Consider the following 20772-nt stretch of genomic DNA (forward strand, 5'->3'; position numbering starts at 1 on the left):
TTAACAAATCCAACATTATTATTGATTTATTATAAGTACTTGTCTATACAGTATTCACATCTGTTGCATCTTGCTGGGTTATATAATCTGATTACAATATCGACTTGAAATATACATTTTCATTTTACTCTGAGGTGGACTAAGCAATGAAGAATTCCATCATACTGGGCACAGTTGCTACATTTATTTAACAATTTTTATGATGTATAACAATTAGAATACAGGATAAATATGCCTAATACACGTAAGCTACATTTTAGTACTATGACATTAACATTTGAAACGAACTGAACAGTTTAATAAAAAAATATAAACCGTTTGCAACACTAACTCAAGATTAGTAATTTTTTAAATTCGCTTCTAAAGCAGCAAAAGATCATTAACAAAAAACATTTCATTAGAATATATAGATTTGATGCCACGTCACGCTCTTACAAACCGTTGTACCGCGAAAATGACTTCCAAAAACGCGGATCATTTGTGAGAACGTGACACGAGCGTTGAAAATAACAACAGCTACAGTTAGAGAGTGTTGAATGATTATTTACACAAGTACCTAAGACTAAAAGGAATGATTTGAAACAGCCTCCATAGCAAATGCACACAATTTTATTACATTTATTAATGTGATAATAGTTATTGTATCTTGTAAGATATTTCAGGTGTAGACCCCAAGAGTAAATATCACAAAGTTACATAAAATAATACACTTATAGTCAAAGCCGAGCCTCGCGAATAATTCTGTTGCCCAACTCTGATGTAATGACTAGACAAATAAGTTCAACGGAATGTAAATCAGTCGGTCCGATATGAATAGAAGCCCAAAATAACAGGGAATAGCGCGCTTATTTTAAATCCGTGCCATCCTTCAGCATTTCTTCGATTTCCTCGATCTCCTGCTCCCAGATGTCCCGCTTGCTGCTGGGCTCTTGTTCGGCGACTACTTCATAGTCGTGCAGTTCTGCCACCAACTCCCGCTCCCATTCTTCTATGTGAAAAACAGGGGGATAAGGATAGGCACGAAATAAAAACACAAAAGAAAACAGTGTTACAGTTTGAGCAATAAACCAGATGCTCAGAGTGTTAGTTTCCTGTTTCTCGAGTGTCAAGTCTGAGCAACTGGTGGGTCCACACCGTTAAATTTTGAACCTCTTTAAACAGTAAGTGTGTCCTGTCGGTCCTCTTACAGTATTTTAGTTAAAACACTTCGTATATTTTACATCTGACCTTCCCAGTATTGTCTTTAGTAAGCAACCCAAACTGTGTCCTTGACCGTAATTTTAGGAAGACACATATATTAAAACCTACAATTACATTGCCAAAATACACCACATTTACAAGAGATTTAAAATTGTCAACAAAATTACTCAAGTGACACAGTCCAGCCAACGTATCATTTTTTTGGTTTTTTGTTTTTTGAAGAATCACGTTCCACAAATTGCGCGCAAATATGCTAAAATTAATTGCACATATGCCCACCTAAATAGTTAACACCGGTTGACCAGAAAACTGTAGCTCAGTTCGCAGTGATTAACAAAAGTCGGTCTTTGAGTGGAGTAATTTGACGTTTGGGACGCGATTTTTGTTGATCACGAACAACCGAAGGACCAAATTATGATCACGCGGTACAAACAGATTCAATTTAGACCATTTCAAAATGTACAGTGTCAATAAGGAACTACTTTTAACACGTTAAGTAACATGTGTTCAACAAAACATACATTAAAGTCAACTCATAAAAATAAACCTGGATAAGTCTGGATCAAAGGAGCAAAATAAGGAGACACAGGACAGTGGATAATGGAAGCTACAGTTGACGCCGTTCTTCTTAAGCTGCGACAAAATCAAACAGGAAACTAACCACAGCTTTGACATTAGTTTAAATCTAGACGTTAGACAGACACAGCAAAAGCAACACGTCTTACCCTTTGGCTGCGGCACAATGACAGTTTTCATCATGCGTTCGGCCACTTCAACAAAATCTTCGCTGCTAGCCTGCAAACTATCTGACACAAACTCCTCCATCTCGTCGTCTGAACTAGCTACCTCCCGATAAAATAAACAAAACTCAAAATAAAACACTACTTCTACTACTCAAGCAAAGCTGTAACTGACACAAATCTGCTCACCTATAGGTTGATCAGAAGTGAGAGGTTGCGACTGACTGTCGCCATCACGAGACATGGACGACAGTTCGTTCGCCTGACAAATTAGACTAACACGGTAGAAGTAATTCCTCCAAAAATTCTCTTCACTTATTCTAAAATGGCACAACTCAGCCAAAGTCAAAACTGTTGTTTCAACTTACACTTTAGGCACAAGTTCATATCGCATCTTCTCCAGATTAGGGTCCTTTTCCATTATAGCCATAGCGACGGGGTAAGACACCTCATAGTCGAACTGGAAGTCGATTCCAGCCGGGGGACTACGAAGGAAATTTTTTTTGTCAGTTGAAAGACTGAGGCACTCTTCTTTGAGGGCCTCCTCGTTGGAACAACCAACCCAGGGCGGAAGGGCAGTGGCGGTGTTGCCGCCCTGGCCCTTCATGAACGCCTCCTGTTCCTTATTAAATTCCCCAAGGATACTCTACAACATTTACAGTAAATCGACGACGACACGAAGCAAACCGTACATTTTTTTCTACCGTTTCCTTTATCTTCGCACTCGCCTCGCTCACGGTCTTGCCGGCCTTATTTACAGCTGAGTACAGGAACGAGCCGAAGGACTTCGCCCCAGCCAGAGCCTTGCTTTGCACTAAGCAAAAGGATAAGAAGAAAATTTACCAGTGATTTATTTATTACCGTTCCCGAACTGACCCTCCTTTTCTTCAGTTGGTGTTTCAGCAATTGATTGTGGTCCAGAGTCGGCGCCTCCGGTGGCACTGTGCAAACGAGCAAATGATATCGCACTAATTAGCCATAATCCGGCGTTTGTGTTAGGAATAATAGCAAAAAAGTCCAACGGACTTCGCAAAAAACTAACTAACAAACAAATGTCAAAATAATCATTTAAATGAAAAAATAAGCGAATTACTCACATTTTTGACAATCCTTCCAATGGTAGACTAAAGAATTTTTATTTTTACATTGGGAAAGATCAAGTCCGAAGTGCATGCTTTTATCCCTACTTCACTAGGACAACGGTGTTCGAACCGAAGCAGGATTCATTTTTTCATTTAAACAATTAATCCGCCATTTATTCGTTAACACAGTTTTTTAAACAAATGCTTTACCGCCTCCGCAACGCACGTGTAAAACAATTTTTTTTAAACTGCCGAAGTTTCAAAATACATAAATATTCTAAAACTTTAATCAGTTAATACACAATTAAAATGTTTGACAAGGCAATTCGAAGTCACAGAAATTTTATTTTACAGTTTATTTTGATAAATTTTTGTATAAATACTCCAGCCCAGCTCTTAGCTTAGCTTTTCAGTCTCTTAGTGTATTCTTAAGATAACAAGTGTGTTTTCGTCCAAAAAATCAAACCGTTCAGAAACTAAGCAGAATCGACCATTTTATTCGCATCTAAGGCGAAACCCCGTTCTGTGAGAAAGACCAGCCCTTAAACTGGTTCATTTGTCCCAGAAATGAGTAACTGAGCAATAAAAACACAAAAATCACCTCCCACTTGTTTATCTGGTGCACAAAACATTGCAAGATGATTGAAGCGTTTGTCATTGGACATGGGAGGGAGACCGCACTCCCAACTAAACAGACCAATCACAAGGCGATTAGAACTGAGCAAAAAACTGCTGTTTGATTATTTTGTAAATGTCGGCCAAAACATCTGGAATTTCGCTGTTTTCTAAGAAAATCTCGAGTTTTCTAATACACTAGGGCTCAAAAATCGTCAATAATCGTGGACTAATTTGTTTTTGATAAAGATCGATTTTGATAAAGTTCGAATTCAAACGTTTCGCAGTTTTTCAGCGAAAACTAGTAAATAAAGAGTAAATTTTTGTAAAATGTACTCCAACAGTTGTGGAAAAATTAGTTAGTGACAAACTAAATATAATATAAATATAAATTTATATATTTATATATTTATATTTATATATTTATATAATAAATATATAAATATATAATAAATTGAAAATAAAAATGTTAATTGAATGAAGAAACATTGATAATGCAGAGGTGCCTCATTTTCATTCCATGTCCACCCGAAAACTAAAAATTACGAGAAGAGAACAGGACGAGAAAATAGTCATTAGCAGTTTCAAGGGCGCAAAAATTCTGCGAAATTTGAGGACGAAAAGACAGTAAAAAATGACAGTGTCAAATAGTAATAAGTGCACCTAAATAGTCCCTTAATGAGTGATTTTTTGATTTGTTGGTGAAAGAGTAAAACAAATAAAGCAGAGCTAGTAGTTTAAATAGTGAACGTGTTTTTTGTGACGAAATGTGGATTACCTGGAGTTGTCGTCGTCGTCTTTGAGTTGGGGCGAGCCCTTGGTGGACTCCGCCGAGGCTGGCGTGTTGCCCTCCTCAGCCGAGGGCTGCTCCTCGGCGCCTTCTTCGCCTTTCCTCAGCTTGGGGATGCTGGAGCCCAGCCAGCCCCCAATGCCCTCGATCTGCGACTTGACGTTGGTCAACATGTCCAGTTTGCTGCCCCCGGTGGGCTTCGTGGGGCTGGGAAGAGAGCCAAATTACCACGTCGGAATAATTAGCATACCATGCAGTGATCGATACCAATCGCGTTAAACACCTTACCTTGCATCTTTCTTCTCTTGGTTGAGCACCACGTCGCCTTCTTCGGTCGGAGTGGGCACTTTTTCCTCCTGTTCCCCCTTGGCAGAGCCCATCCAAGAGCTGACCTGGTTAGTGAGCCCCGTGAACATTTTGCCTCTTCGGTGCCACTGGTCGGAGAGAGCGAACAAAGGACACTGGAGTCTTTCCCGAACTGATTAAAGCGCAAACAAACACATACTTTCGGTCGGGAACGGGTTGGAGAGTTTTAAGGCCCGATTTTGCTCTACGCTGTGTATTTGCTATTCTTGCTCACTTTTCACTTCGCTATTTCTATCGGCAACCATCGCTTGCGATTGCCCTTCCTTGCGTGCGCAGCTGGTTTATAACGGCGCCGCATGTAAAATCAAAAGGTCGAATGTCGGAAGTACTGATTTTTCCCTTCAAATTAATGGAATGGCGCTATTGATGGTGCGCAAAACAGTTCCAAACTCCTCTAATTACTTTTTTCCATACTTTCTTTAATCCAAAGCTGTAAACGAGGGCGCGGAACACCAGGAACACCCACTACCCTGATGATGATTACTGCCGAAACAGCTAGCGCGGATTCGCGAAATTATTAAAACCACTTCATAATTCTTGCAATCAATAGAAAGGTGTTCCAATCGTTCGGAACACCGCTTATTTACAAAATTTTGGTAGTAAAAATATTAAAAAAAAATAGACACAATAAAAATGTTTTTTTTACTATATTTTCGTAACTGAATAGTAAATGAGCCAATGACTTAGGTATTTAACACTTTAACAACTATTTTACGGTATAGCGAGCAAAAATTGCGCATTTAAGGTCAATTTTTAAAGAATAGACGTATTTTACAGTAAAACCTCCGAATGACGGTCACTTCTTCACAACGGACATTTTTGTAGGAACGTAACAAAAGCATTGGAAAATAATATAGGAAAACCTCTCTACAACGGACCCTCTGTATAGCGGACATGAACAAAAAAGGCCTCATTTACCATATTATCATAAAAATTTAGCTATTACAACCCACAGACCAAAAAAACAAATATTTGTTTCAAGGACCTTATGGAAATGGACGATAAATTCAATTCCAAAAATCCAGAATTAAATATCGATCAGTGTATGATTTTTTTTGATGAAACGTGATGAAGACGATTGTGATAAAGGAAAAATTTGTTTTAGAATCACAGGAAACTCATGCTGTCTGAATATTTTAAATGTGTTAAAAATGGTAAATCATGTGTCATGTATTTTTTTTTAATAAAAAACACGGATCCTAAAATTAACTAAACAAAAATTGAAGATTTAAGTAAAAAATCTGTTATTTTCTTTCCTAATAATTTTAGTTTTATTTTGAAAGGAACAAAGTGTTTATACAGTAAAATATATTTTTGCTGTCGTTTTAAATTTATGGCAATTTATGGAATGATGCTTAAATTATTTATTTAAAATTACCCACCTCTCCACAACGGACAATTAAACATTCTCCACCGGTGTCCGTTGTTGAGAGGTTTTACTGTAATAACACTTGAAAATTGTTATAAATGAACAGGCTGTCGCAACGATCCGGAAAAGATCCACAACTTGTTTATTATTAGAGTTCCAACGAAATTAATAGCTAAAAAAAGCTCAATATTTAAGCAAAATATGCATAAAAAAATGCACAGAAACAAAAAAAATACATTTTTTATCAAAAGTTTAATAACAAAAACAAAACTTTACAAATCTTTATTCAAGAATGTTTTTTTTCGAAATTCCGTTTATAGTTTAGCGGGTTATTAAAAAATAACTCATGGCACCCTACAATGGCATTTTTTGGTGAAAGATTATGCTCTAAAATGACTTCTAATTCAATAATATTGTTCCTAAGCAATGTTTTTTTTTAATTAAATTATCAATGTTGCGTTCCGAGCTCATTACTAAGATCATTGAATAAGATACACTTGTGTAACTTATTCAATGCTAAGATTTTCCAAACTTGGCGGAAGCTTTATTCAGGAAATAATTCGATTCGTCAAAGTTTCTTCAAAATGACAAAAAACGAAACGACAATTTTGTTTGTAACTATTAATATTAACACTAAAAAAACCTTCGAAAACTTGAAAATGATCAGAATAAGCACAAAAAACATTTCTTAACCAGAAGATCGACCATAAAAAAGAACTGAATCGGCAGAAAAAAAATCTCAGAGCAAATAGACCAAAGAAACCAGCAAAACTATTGAGCCCTTTAGATCAAAAGTCCAAAGTAGAAGTTGAGCAGTTTGTTGAAGCAAAAGACAGTAAGACTGCATAATGGCAAAAACAAAACATCGGAAAGTTCAGCAAATAAATGGGAGGACTAGTTGTGCAATAGACAATTATCAATTAAGTTGCACAACCAAACGCCAGACAAATGTGCGTACTTGAGAAAAAAGTGATTATATTTGACATTCATTAGTTTTGCCTCTAAAGGTAATAATTCAGTGCAGCTTGATGTTATTCAAAAGCACTATTCGCTTCCATAAATTGAAAAAGTTAGCGACGCTGCTGTGACTACCTACGCTTGCCATTATTTCCCTTGTTTAAAGTGGTTCGTCGAGAATCCAACTTCAGAAACAAAAAGAAAAGTATTACTGTTTGCATATTATGTTACAGGTCAAGACGGCTATATTTAGGTGAAATCTTTTTCTCAAATAAACTGCAATATACCGCCATAACGCGCAGACTCTTATTGATTCCACCACGCTCATTTCATATTTTTAAAACACAATAAATTTTATTATTAGGCGTACAGGCCTTACTTATTCCTTGACGTATTGCTCTAATTAAATGTAATAAACGCCGTGGGGAGCGAAACAAGGAGGAAAATGCACTGTTGACTATTTATGCAGAAATGTGGGTGTAAACACTCTGATATGAATACATTTGTATTATGTGCGCATATTTTCCTGTTTAGTTGCTCGTTCTAAATATTACAGGCAATATTAGTTCTTTGAGTAGGTAAGATGTCAAAAAAATAGTAAAGTAAACAACCAAAAAGGAACTAAAATCCTTCAAAAAGCACCCCAAAAGTGCCGAAAAATCCGTACACCCCCAAAAATTGGCCATGGGCAAAAAAAAATTCAATTAGTGAAAAATTAACGATTGATATGCAACCCATAATGTCTACAAGTTGTAACATGCGCATAAAATGTTTCCAGGGTGCGTTTGCGCGGAGCTGCCATTTTTTTGTTTTCAAATCAAAAACTTGAAAAAGTCGGCGAGAGCGTGGTCGTTAGTTGGTGGTAGTGGCAATTGGGTTTTCCTGTCCATCTGCTCGTTCTTTACTAAAAAGTTAACATCCAAAGCGTGCAAATTCCAGCAACGAGGTACTTTTCATTGTAAAATACTCGAAAGAAAGTTTGGGTCGTGTTTCGCAAATTGCAGGTGCAACATGGGTTCGAGTAATGTTTTCGTTGGTCTTCCCGAGGCTCCCAGTGCAGGCAAAAACCTGAAAGGACATGCCCACGCTGACATATTTGGAAGCACAGAGCAGACCGTAACACCCAGGAAAATGTACGCCTCAAAGTCGACGATCCAAGACATTTTAACCCAAGAAACCGATAACAAAGTGGAAAAAAACGGCAATTCGCAGCCAGAAGAGAGTAAGACTGATGAAAACACTTCCGAGCCAGTGCAAACCCCAGTCCGTGTGCGAATGCCCCCAGGTGGGCACTCGTCCGGATTTTGGTGATTCCGTGCCATTCATTTTTGTATTGTGTGCTTTAAAAGCGAGTTGTAATTTTTCAAAAATAAAAGTCGTCTTTGCTTAATAATGTTTATTGATTTCAAATTCAATGGAGTCAAAATACAGATTCAAATGGTCTACAATGAATATACTTCGTTTTAACATTATGAACAATGAGAACTAAAATTTACAACAGACGAACTAATGTTAAAAAATTAAAAATATAGTCAATGGAACATTAGTACAAAATAAAATACAACGTGATGTTCCATAAGTCTCCTGGAATACTGAAATCAATCTACAACAAATGAAACAACCAGCAGATCAGAATTGCATCGTTTCCGAAGAATAGCAACAGCATGAGTCATAATAAGGTAAAATAAATACTAACAATTAAATAAAAATTTATTTAAATCAATTCTGAACTACTGTGTCCCCAAAATCGTTTTTTGCCCTTGAAAACGAAATTGGATAGCAATGGTTTACAAACAGTGCAAGCAATAACCAGAATTACACAGATACATGAAATCATTTCATATAACATCATATGTTAATGAAATCACATAAAACGAAACAATAATTCTTAGTTATTAATATGCATACTTGACATGGCCACATGGAACTCCCATACTACATGTCTGTATCAATGAAAATCAAATATTAAATATGAGATTTGTGTAATTTGATAATTTAACAGTCTAGTCTTAACTTTTCATTGATGCAGGCGATGCTAGAGTTCACAGTAAAGTTTACTTCTTAACTCCGTTTTGGATCCCAACCTTGGAAGACCCTTGAGAAGTGGTACTGCAACAATAAATTCCTCATTAATATTCATTCACTCGCCTCCAACTCCCACTTACATTTCGTTACCACCTTCCTTGTTGGGGCCAACAATGTCCAAACCCAGCTCTGACAAAACTTTGAGTGCTTCTAAAGCAGCCTTCTCATGAGAGGCCTCAGTTGTGGGGCCTTCTCCATGACAAACCTGCGGCGGATTGGTGCTTAGAGACACCAACGTTAAATACATCTCGTGATTGGCTTTAGGAAAATCAGAGAACTGAACTTGGATGTTCATCAGTTGAGCCAAGTACATCAACTGATCCTTTGAACGAACACCTTGAATCGGCTGAGGAGGAGTTTTCATTTGAGTCTGTCCTGTCTTCTTAGTATCCACGCAAGAATTCGAGTTATTATTCATTACACTTTCCTTTGGCTTATTCTGAAACAATCAATCACCAACTTGAATACAACAATACTGGGGTACTACTTGTTGGAAGTTGGTAGACTGGTCTCCGACCAGCAATATTCCAGGGACTAGTTGTCTACCACCGCTTCCACCAACAGACGGAGTTGATTCAGTTTTCTCTTCGACGAACGTTACTTTCCGGGTTTTGTCCCCGATTTCTGATTCTTTCTCGGTTTTCAACACTGGTTTCGGATTCGAAGGTGGGTTGCCGTAACCCAACTGATTCAACAGAGCCTCGGCTGCATTACGCTTTGCAATTTTTTTATTAGGGCCCACTCCGGTGCAAGAGTGCCCGTTCACAGAGGCCTCTATCACGAACTCGCGGCGCCGGGGGGCGCCACGCTCTTCCAACACCTAATTCAATTAGATACATTTTACTCCTAATGTAAGCTAAAAATGCAAACCTCAGGCCTTAAGAAACAATCTAAATCAACAGCAAGGCCGAAGACACGTGTGTCCTAATCAATAAAGCAAATAAAAACTGTTCCTTTAATTTTGATATAATGATAATAAAGAAATTGTGCGTGTTTCAGTTGGGGGATTGAAACACTCACCGTGTAGACCGGCTCTCGCTCCTTGTTGGCTTGCTGTATTTGGATTAAGCGCGAAATGGGGTTGATTTCTTCGGTGAATTCGCTGGACTTGTCCATATTGACCTTGATTAAGTTCCTGGTTTTCTTCTTATTAGTGACTCTCTTCCTCTTGAGATGTACCATGTTGTGCATGTTGGGCAACGGCGGCAATTTGGCCAGCTCTTCCAACATTTTTTCAGCTGCACGTTTCTTCGAAATTTTCTTTCCGTTGCCTTCGCCTTCTGCAACAAAGTTGCCAACCCGACACTGCGTTACAAATACCTTCATATGCGGCGGCCCTTTCTCGCTGAGCACTTCAAACGTGACACTAAGATTTCGTTTGAGAGCAATTTCGTGAACGAGCGAAATTGGCGACTTCAGTTCGGTATTGATATCGTTCGATCCTGTGTTTTCAACAGCTATTAATAAAAATGTCGGTTACTTGGCGCTGATCTCGGCCTACTTACGGGCTTCCACGGTCCCTGATTGATCAGTGCAGTCTCCCAGTTGTTTTATATCTTCGATGGCTTTGGCAGCTGCGTCGTGACGAGCTGCTTGGACAGTGTACCCAACACCGGGATACTCCCGATCCCCGACTCTTAACCGCACGGTGTAGGGATCACCGGGATTGTGGGGGCCTGTGGGCCTGTACTGGCCGTAGTAGCGATTTTCGTGGTAGGGATAATGGGGGCGCATGTTTCGACGCGTGTCGTAGCCGTATCTTGGCTGGTTCTGGGTGCCGTAAATGTTTTGGCGGGGATAGTACCCGGCCTGACTGATATAACCCTGACAAGAGAAGGAGCAATTATTTCGTTAATTTTGTCAAACTATTCAAAAACTGTTGTATTTTCTTATTTTGCTCGCTTATCTTTGCAATACCTGATGTGGCGGAGGATTTTCGACGATGTAAACCGGCCGTTCGCCACGTTTCATGGCTAGAGCATTCAGTTCGACTGTCGGAGTCATCACCCCGGGGTTTGTAGCTCTGGTTCCGGGCCGATTTCTGGCTGTTTTGGAAGGCGGATGTTTAAATTCAGTTTTAGCAAGTGATTGTGCAGCTGCAGAATGTTGGGCTTTTTTAATACTCGGACCCTCTGATTTATACTCTTCGTTGCCCAATTTTAACGTGACTGTAAATACTTTTTTATGTGCTGGTCCACTTTCCTCTGTCAGCTGATACTGGTGTTGTATTTTATTGTACCTTGCCAATTCATTGACCAAGCACATTGGTGTTTTTTCTTTTATGTTTGCCAAAGTAGTACTGGGCGGTGCAGACGAAGTACTAGTGTTCGGACCTGTTTGGTGCTGTTGAGTGTCGTTATGTTGAGCCTGTTCGGTTTCTGACGATGCTGTATTTTCATAGTGATATACTGAAAATACAACATTGCACAAACTACAGGTATTAATAAATCAACATGCAAACAACCAACACCGTCTTACACAATACGAACAACTACCACGAAAACCAAAATTTCGGGTAAATTTCCCTTTAGGCGCACTCAACGTATCTGGGACGACACTCCGATGAAGAGACCAACCACTTTTTCTCGTAGAATTTTTTTCAATATAAAAAACACTGAAAATACACTAACTTGACTACAAATTGTACAAAAAAGCAGGTCTGTTTACCGAATAATAGACCGTTTCACTCAGCCAGACATATTGTTAATAAAAATTCCCGAGATCACAACCTACAGCATGTCGACGAGCAATAAATAGTGACAAAAAATTAAAAACACATCAAATAGAACAAACAATCCCGTTTGTTGTTTGCTTTAAATTACGAGTCCTAACAACTAAATGTTAATATTTTGCTTGATTTTAATCAGTTATCAGAAAAAATATATTAATGACGAATGGCAACTAAATATAAAAAGTAATTATGGCACAAGTTGTCAAAAAACTGAATACGGACAATTCTTCAGTGGCACAAATTAGTCAAGTAGATGGATACGAAGTACGATAGTTATTAAACGAAAAAGTCCTGGAAGATCATTTGTAAAAATTGCCGTAGAAACAGTTTAAGGATTGTATAAATGGATAAAAAACAACTCTTGGTTAAAATAAGGTAGACACAATTGAATAACAAAATGTTACTTTTTGTTATCTTAGGAAACATCCTCAGTGGTCATTAAGATTTAAAAAATGAAACAGAACATATTTAGAACAATAAAACGTCACAAATCTGTGACAAATTCGTTAAAAATATGGCAGCGTACATTCGAGCCGTCATTAAAGCCAAAAGAGATGGCACGAATTACTAAGAAGTTTTTCTTTTTTGCCCAAACAATAGTTGTCAGATATTATTCCTGTACTTTTGTTTTAATTTTAAGTTAAATATCAAGTCGTATTTCTTCAAAATATATTTGTTTTTTACTAGCTTGACGTGCATTTTCTTTACAAAAATATATTCGTCCAAACATTTAGTTGTTAGGGCTCATAGAGTTAGAATTTTGGTAAATTTCGTCTACAGACACGAAAATGTGTTTAAATAATTTTAAACTTTTAGGACTGGTTTATAGAAGCGTCATTAATTCAATCTGCAATTAAGGGCGTGATTAACTGGTCACGTGTCCAAATTAAACCAATTTGATTGGTCCATTCGTGTTAACTTTTAACAAAGCTTTCTATAAACAGGCCTTTAAAGTTTAAATACTACCATATTATCCTCATTTTTTGGCCAACAGTGATCAACGAGCTGCGGCCTAAACGCATCTTCACTCAGATACATTGAGATCGCTTAAAGTAAAATTTTAGTAAGAAAAAATTCAATACAGCGCCAACCTAATAATTAAGAATTTTGGGAGGCAACCATGTTACGATTGACTTTATGTAGAACTAAACATTCACGACCGAGTGCGGTCATAAAGCGCCACTCTACCACCAAATTAAAAAAGCCACAATCGCCAACAGTGAATGACAAGTTTTGTACAAACAGTCAAACACCTTACCTTGCTGAACATTGTTTTTGGGTTGCGGTTGCTGGGGTATAGACGGGGTGGAGATGAGCGGAGGACCTGGAGGCATAGAAACCAGAACTCCTAAAAGCAGCCACGTTAATAAAAAAAAAATGGGTGGAATGGTGAAATACCTGCATGGGCGGCAGTCACCGGTGGCTGGATGCTCATGAGCATTGGCTGGCTCCTATGGTTCGGTGGTGGTCCCATTTGTTGCATTCCCATTCTGGGTGAGAAAAATGGATCAAACCTCAATGAAATGATAACGGCGCGAGTTCAAGCTATTTGCTAATTTACCTGGTATTCCTCTGCATTCCGTTTTGTGACATGTGATGATGTTCCTGAAGCATTATATTCAAAATAGATCCGATTTATTTGTTGGTTTGAAGGGAGGAGTTGATTCAGAGACCGGTAATGACGTATCAGGGCAAATTTCTCCTTGCTTAGCGTTGAATTACAACATATGATCGTTCACGGGATGCCTAAACTTTATATTTAGTTCAATTCGCTAACCAAACACCACTACTAAATCTTTTTTAATACGTTGGCAAACAATAAAGAAAATCAGCAACTAACATGCGGCCATGTTAGAACAATCGCGGTAACGTACAGGAGCGCGTAACTACGCATAACGTAACATAGCGTAAGACATGCGCACACCTAGGAGCTTTCAAATTTTCAAAAAACAATAATATCTGCAAAAAAACGAGTAAAAAACTAAATGGCTACAAATTAAATGCACAGTAAAAATATTAAATGCACAGTAAAATAATAAATGCACAGTAGAAATAATAACTGCACAGTAAAAATAATAAATGCACAGAAAAATAATAATTGCACAGTAAAAATGATAGATGCAAAGTAAAAATAATAAGTGCACAGTAAATAATAGCATCTCGAAACTAGAGAGTGCAAAAGTCGCTGGGGCGAAGCCCCAGCCTACAGGCTATCAATTCTACATCGCTGTAGCTCCATAAAACCCATTATTCTACGTTTCGAGTTTTATATTTTCGAGTTTAATCGTTCGAGGGGCATGTTTCCATTTAGTTTGCTGGGAAGAAGCCCCAGCCTGCAAGCTATGTACTGAGCGTTTATTATTTAAAATGTGCAAACTGAAACTAGATACTGAGCATATACGATTTTTTTTACTGGTCAAATTTTAATAAAATACTGTGCGTGGTTTACTTGTCACTTAAATTTTTTACTGTGCAAAAATTAATTAAATACTGATCATTTATTATTTTTTACTGATCAAACTCCAATTTATTACTGATCGCTTTATTACTACCCGAATAAAATCAAGACTGAAATGAAGAATTTGTAGAAATAGAGCAAGTACCATTTGTCAAAATTATAATAAAAATATGAATAAAGTTAGGTGGTACTAATGATGGCACTTGCTGATTTCGATAATTTGTTAAGAAATTGTAAGAAGAAAATGAGAAAAATAATTATTGATTAGTATTTTATTTGTCCCTAGCTTTAAATATTGTGCTACGATGGAAAAAACGGTTTTCTCCTAATTATTTTAGTTTGGCCGTAATCGGCGTTTGAAAATTGAATTTTTTTGCGTTATATCGCCTTGAGTCCTACGCCATCTTGTAGAGTTTTCTATTCCGGTTTTTCTCGATTTTTCCATTTCTCGATAATTCTTATAGTTTCGCCGTAATTGGCGGTTGAAAATTGAAAAAAAATGAAAATGGAAAACTTTTTTGCGTTTTTCTCGGAAATTGTAAGACTTGGAGCAACGAACAAAAATCCATCTGATAGCGCTTAATTTTATCTATTTTTTCGACCAAACCCGGAGCCGCTCCGGGCAACGGTTCCGGCTACAGAGGCGATCAAAGTTTTTCAATAAAAAAATCCGTAAAAATTTGCTGGAGTGAGTTAAAAAAACAATCCACCTCCGTGAAAGTAAGTGAAAGTAATCAGGAAATTTGAGCAAAAAAATTGAAAATTTTAAATCTCGTGTAAAGTTGTATAATACAGAAAATGAGCCGCTGAATTCACTGGAACAAACCGCATTGTTCTACGACTTTTAGTTTTCAAGTTATGAATTTTTTTGTTGAATAAAATTTTCCACTATAGAAAATACCTATCTTAATTTTTATCAAAAAACTTTAACATTTTAACACTCGTCAAATGTCGGTATAATACAGAAAATGAGCCGCTGAATTCAATGGAACAAACCGCATTGCTCTACGACTTTTAGTTTTCGAGTTATGAATTTTTTTGTTGAATACAATTTTCCACTATAAATAATGCCAATCCTAATTTTAAGCAAAAAATTTTAAATTTTTAATTCTTGTGAAAAATTAATATAATATTTAAATATGGATTCCGTCTGTCATTCTACGTTAGAAACACTCAATTCTACGAGAATAACCATGAAAAGTTGGAAAATAATGAAGAAAGTTTGGTTTCGATCAATTTTGACAAAGCTAAATTTTTGGCGATATTTCCCAACGGTTAGTAGTAGCGACTTGGTTTCTGCAAGTTTGAATTTCGACGGTCATTCTACGTTAAAAACACTCAATTCTGAGAGAATAACTATGAAAAGTTGAAAAATAATGAAGAAAGTTTGTTTTCGATAAATTTTAACAAGGGCAAATTTTTGACGATATTTTTCGAACGGTTAGTTGTAGCGACTTGATTTCTGCAAATTTGAACTCCGCCGGTAATTCTACGTTAAAAACACTTAATTCTAAAGAAATAACTATAAAAAGTTGGAAAATAATGAAGAAAGTTTGGTTTCGATAAATTTTGACAAGGCTAAATTTTTGACGATATTTTCCGAACGGTTAGTCGTAGCGACTTGATTCTTGCAAATTTTGATTTCGCCGGTCATTCTACGTTAGAAACATTCAATTCTTTATTTTCTCAATTACTGAATTTTTTTTTGAATTAAATTTTCCGCTATAAATTGGCTACCCTAATTTTAAGCAAAATATTTTAAATTTTTGATTGTTGTGAAAAATTGATTTAATATGTAAAATGAGCCGTAGAATTCCATGGACAAACCGATTTGCTCTACGACTTTTAGTTTTCGAGTTATGAATTTGTTGTGTAAAACTTTTATCGCCTCTGTAGCCGGAACCGTTGCCCAAAGCGGATGTAAGGTAAAGGCATATAAAAGTCCATAAAATTATGCTAAAACGATTTAAAAAAAAATCCACAAAAATTTATTTAAATTTAACAAAAACAGCAAAAATATTTTGTACACATAATTGTTATGCTTCTAGAAAGAATTCTTTGACTAACTTATGCATGTTAATTATGTTTTGTATAGTTTTAGTAGTATTTACACTTCATTCTTTTAATGTCGGTGTCAATAAAATTCATAATAATAAAACTTTAATGATATTTTATTATAACTCGCTAAACTGGAAGAAGTCAAAAATTTAAAACAATTTCTCACATAAAACCCACAATAAGATGTTAGCACGTGTTAATTGGCTGACAATACTCCACCAAACTGTCCCTAAGTAAGCTGTATCTTTGTTGTCTCAGTATTTATCGTTTCACTTAACCGCTGTAACAGTAACATCTTAATTGAGCAGATGAAATAAAGATGAGTCTTAGTCGTCTCTCCACGCAGAATATATGTACAATGAGTTGGAAAAAATTTTTTTGTACTGTGATTTTTCTTAAAGTGTTAGCCGCTGACGATTCGTTTACATTTCTAAATCCGATCCGATTTCCGTATGGTCCGATCCAAGGGCCTTTCATGGGGGTGAGTGTGTCTCAAAAAGTTCATAAAATAACTGACAAATTCCAGATATTTCTAGCCCTGTCTCTCCCTTTGGAACTGCCGGATTACAACGTGTTTTTCTCTTATAATTTGGAAGCCAATTACGAGCTGCCCCAAAACGAGACAGACTTCACCTACCCTCCTTTGGTCTCGAGATCATGGGGGCGCAAATATTTCTACGATATCTTGGAGTTCAAAATGAAATCGTAAGTAGCGTTCTTGTGAGTAAAGAGTGGTTGAGAGCGTCGCTCCGAGAGGGCGGCACTTTGCTCGTTTGAATTTACAATTTTTAGACATGGGTATCCCGGGAAAAACTGCTTATTACGGGCCATATGCGAAACGTCGCTTTACAGTTCGGAAAATACCGGTATTTTGGGCGATATGCTGCACGTATTGTTGACGTAAGGCCGTAAGGTAAACACAACATGCGAATTGTGCTAATTTTTGTGTTTTAGTCCGTCAAGTTCGACGGATAACGTTCTTTCCGATTATGGCAAAGCGGAACTGTATGGAAAGAGCCGAAAAAATTGCCGAAAATACACCAAGAAGTGCTCAATTAGTTTTTTAGATTTAGTTAGCCAGGTCGGACATTACATCGTAGATAATAATTAGACGCAAAGTCAAATAAAAATTATTTGCAAAGAGATAATTACGTGTAGTCATTGAAATTCATTCCATTATTACCGATTTTTGAATGACTTTAATTATTAGCCGCTTGTATTGAGATATATTATTACATCTCGCAGTACAAAAGATTATTATTTACTTTATTTTTCATTATTTAAAACAGCAAACAAATTTTCGAAATGTTTTATTTGAGTCATTCTTCTCAAGTGACTTGCATTATCATCTAATAATACAGCAGGAATGCCGCTGCGTTTGATGCGAAATAATGCATTTCTCAATTTGTAAATTCGGTAAATGGACAATAAGATAACAAACAATTCTCGTGAATAAGCTTTGTGTGAAAAGGAGGCTGGTATTTCCTTTTTGGGGTAACAATTGTGAATAGTTCAATCATTTCCTGTCTTTTACAACCGAACTGTCAAACACAAGTGGTGACTGCAAATTATCGCCGGATTACCTAAGCTCTAGGCTAATTTTGACATTTATACAAGTCTTTTCACACCTAATTGGTTCCTTTAACCACGATTTGTTTGTCCCAAAATAATCAAAATTTTGTGATAAATCCATTAACACCGAATAAGGCTCATTGTGCCGAAGACCGCCCATGTCTCCATGTAAACATTTCTAAGGGTATCTAAATCGATCTTAATTCTTTTGTTAACGACCCTACTTAAAAGTGAATTGTCACCACTTCGTTTAACAAAGCTGAACCAAAATAAAGTTTAAGCTAGTTAGAAAGAAATATTTTATCAAAAAGGGAGTGGTTACGAAACAAAATGACTGCAAATCCGTTTTAGACACTCCTATCAATTTTGCAATAAATACAATAAATAAATACTAATAAATAAAAATTTAGCAAAATCGCAATCATAAATCAATGGTCAAAGCTATAGTTTTGAACTTTGAGTCACTTACATAAAAAACTAGAGCGCTTCAAACTGCAGTTACAAAAATTTCTAAAAGACTGGCTTTTTTAAAATGTTTTCCAAGGACGATACTATCAGAAGCGTGAAGTGAACACTCATTCAATTCTTATCTCTGTGAGATTGAACTTTTTTTTGTTAAAAATCTACATATATTTATATGGTGTGTTCAGTTTTGTAAACAAATTAGTTGATTCTAGATTATATTATGAACCACTAATTTTTGTTTGTTTTTGTGTTTTGTCTTTAGAAAATGTTTTTTTGCTTTATTTATTTAATAAATAATAAATTAATTATTTGGCATTTGGTTTATTAGTAAAATTATTACATAAAAAACAGCCCTAACACGAAACTATTTTGAAATCCTAGAAAGATTATACAATCCTTTTATCGGCTACGATAGAATTTCAAAGCGTAATTTTATTACCCGTGACCTCCAAAGTCCTTTTCCCATAAACTACATGTTTTATCTCAAATTGCTGTTCAATTTTGCTCTATTTTTTGTATAAATTAGTTGAATTTTAAGAATTTTTCAAGGAAATTTTGACTGCATTAATGTTCCCGAAAAAAATTTGCAGAAGTTAATTTTGAAACATGGTTTACTCGTATAATGAAATTGCTATTGTCGCAGCGCTATTCTGGTGGCCGCTCGGCAAAACAAAAAGTTCTGACCTCAGATTTTATAAAAATACAGCATGTTTTATCTCAAATTGCTGTTCAATTTTGCTCTATTTTTTGTATAAATTAGTTGAATTTTTTAAATTTTTCAAGGAAATTTTGACTGCATTAATGTTCCAGAAAAAAATTTGTAAAAGTTAATTTTGAAATATGTTTTACCCGTTTAATGAAATTGCTACTGCCGCAGCGCTGTTCTGGTGGCCGCTCGGAAAAACAAAAAGTTCTGACCACAAATTTTATAAAAATACAGCATGTTTTGTCTCAAATTGCGGTTCAATTATGCTCTATTTTTTGTATAAATTAATTGAATTTTAAGAATTTTTCAAGAAAATTTTGACTGCATTAATGTTCCAGAAAAAAAATTGCAGATGTTAATTTTGAAATATGGTTTACCCGAATAATGAAATTGTTACTGCCGCAGCGCTATTCTGGTGGCCGCTCGGCAAAACAAAATGTTCTGACCTCAGATTTTATAAAAATACAGCATGTTTTATCTCAAATTGCTGTTCAATTTTGCTCTATTTTTTGTATAAATTAGTTGAATTTTTAAAATTTTTCAAGGAAATTTTGACTGCATTAATGTCCAGAAAAAATTTGCAAAAGTTAATTTTGAAATATGTTTTACCCGTTTAATGAAATTGCTACTGCCGCAGCGCTGTTCTGGTGGCCGCTCGGAAAAACAAAAAGTTGTGACCACAAATTTTATAAAAATACAGCATGTTTTATCTCAAATTGCTGTTCAATTTTGCTCTATTTTTTGTATAAATTAGTTGAATTTTAAGAATTTTCCAAGGAAATTTTGACTGCATTAATGTTCCAGAAAAAAATTTGCAGAACTTAATTTTGTAACATGGTTTACTCGTATAATGAAATTGCTATTGTCGCAGCGTTATTCTGGTGGCCGCTCGGCAAAACAAAAAGTTCTGATCACAAATATTATAAAAATACGGCATGATTTATCTCAAATTGCTGTTCAATTATGCCCTATTTTTTGTATAAATTAGTTAAATTTTAAGAATTTTTCAAGGAAATTTTGACTGCATTAATGTTCCCGAAAAAATTTTGCAGAAGTTCATTTCGAAATATGGTTTACCCGTATAAGGAAATTGCTACTGCCGCAGCGCTATTCTGGTGGCCGCTCGGCAAAACAAAAACGCCTACAAATTTTGAGAAAAAGCGATCAGTCAGATTAGCTCTTGTATTTTTTTAATAACCATTAAAAAATAAAATCTGGAAGTACTGTTTGGTGCGCTCTATTTTTTTGTAGGGCTGGGTCAAATCTCAAAATCACAGATTAAACGGCATATTTTATTAAGGTGTTTGAAAAATGAAACTTAATGCATTTTTTGGTCACCAATGACCTTGAAACCATTTTCTTTAAAAGTACCAAATTTTTACAACCGAATTGTCAAACACAAGTGGTGACTGCGAATTATCGCCGGATTACCTAAGCTCTAAGCTAATTTTGACATTTATACAAGTCTTTTCACACCTAATTGGTTCCTTTAACCACGATTTGTTTGTCCCAAAATAATCAAAATTTTGTGATAAATCCATTAACATCGAATAAGGCCCATTGTGTCGAAGACCGCCC

The 20772-nt window shown here is 36.0% G+C and overlaps 3 protein-coding genes and 1 long non-coding RNA gene across 6 annotated transcripts; 2 read left to right on the forward strand and 2 right to left on the reverse strand.

Annotated features, from left to right (window-relative positions):
* Positions 1-13: 13 nt before the first annotated feature.
* On the reverse strand, positions 14-5077 carry Sap47 (Synapse-associated protein 47kD). Of its 2 annotated transcripts, XM_015978931.2 has the most exons (9): positions 4716-5077; positions 4416-4634; positions 3038-3064; positions 2802-2881; positions 2633-2754; positions 2309-2586; positions 2130-2260; positions 1926-2042; positions 14-988 (listed from the first exon to the last, which is right to left on the reverse strand). In XM_015978931.2, exons 1-9 carry the CDS (start codon positions 4841-4843, stop codon positions 846-848), a joined length of 1245 nt encoding a protein of 414 aa, XP_015834417.1. In that variant the 5' UTR covers positions 4844-5077; the 3' UTR covers positions 14-845. The 2 variants fall into 2 exon arrangements, with proteins under 2 accessions (XP_015834417.1, XP_008200684.1); XM_008202462.3 differs by lacking the exon at positions 3038-3064 and having other exon boundaries at positions 4716-5073.
* Positions 5078-7569: 2492 nt separating this feature from the next.
* On the forward strand, positions 7570-8512 carry LOC135267219 (uncharacterized). Its single transcript, XR_010335589.1, has 3 exons — positions 7570-7697; positions 7898-8065; positions 8124-8512. It is a non-coding gene; the product is annotated as an uncharacterized LOC135267219 (long non-coding RNA).
* LOC657623 (staufen) lies at positions 8501-13823 on the reverse strand. 2 transcript variants are annotated; one of them, XM_008202468.3, is made up of 9 exons: positions 13497-13823; positions 13334-13449; positions 13194-13283; positions 11122-11612; positions 10710-11028; positions 10225-10646; positions 9692-10024; positions 9285-9643; positions 8501-9228 (listed from the first exon to the last, which is right to left on the reverse strand). In XM_008202468.3, exons 1-9 carry the CDS (start codon positions 13547-13549, stop codon positions 9174-9176), a joined length of 2238 nt encoding a protein of 745 aa, XP_008200690.1. In that variant the 5' UTR covers positions 13550-13823; the 3' UTR covers positions 8501-9173. The 2 variants fall into 2 exon arrangements, with proteins under 2 accessions (XP_008200690.1, XP_008200689.1); XM_008202467.3 differs by having other exon boundaries at positions 10225-10661.
* A 2731-nt stretch (positions 13824-16554) lies between these two features.
* LOC103315002 (hypothetical protein) lies at positions 16555-17599 on the forward strand. Its single transcript, XM_015981502.2, has 4 exons — positions 16555-16932; positions 16978-17156; positions 17244-17351; positions 17406-17599. The coding sequence occupies exons 1-4, from the start codon at positions 16771-16773 to the stop codon at positions 17560-17562; spliced, it is 606 nt and encodes a 201-aa protein (XP_015836988.1). The 5' UTR covers positions 16555-16770; the 3' UTR covers positions 17563-17599.
* The last annotated feature ends 3173 nt before the right edge of the window (positions 17600-20772 follow it).

This window comes from Tribolium castaneum, chromosome 10, assembly GCF_031307605.1.
Source record: "Tribolium castaneum strain GA2 chromosome 10, icTriCast1.1, whole genome shotgun sequence".
NCBI classification, from domain to species: Eukaryota; Metazoa; Arthropoda; class Insecta; order Coleoptera; family Tenebrionidae; genus Tribolium; species Tribolium castaneum.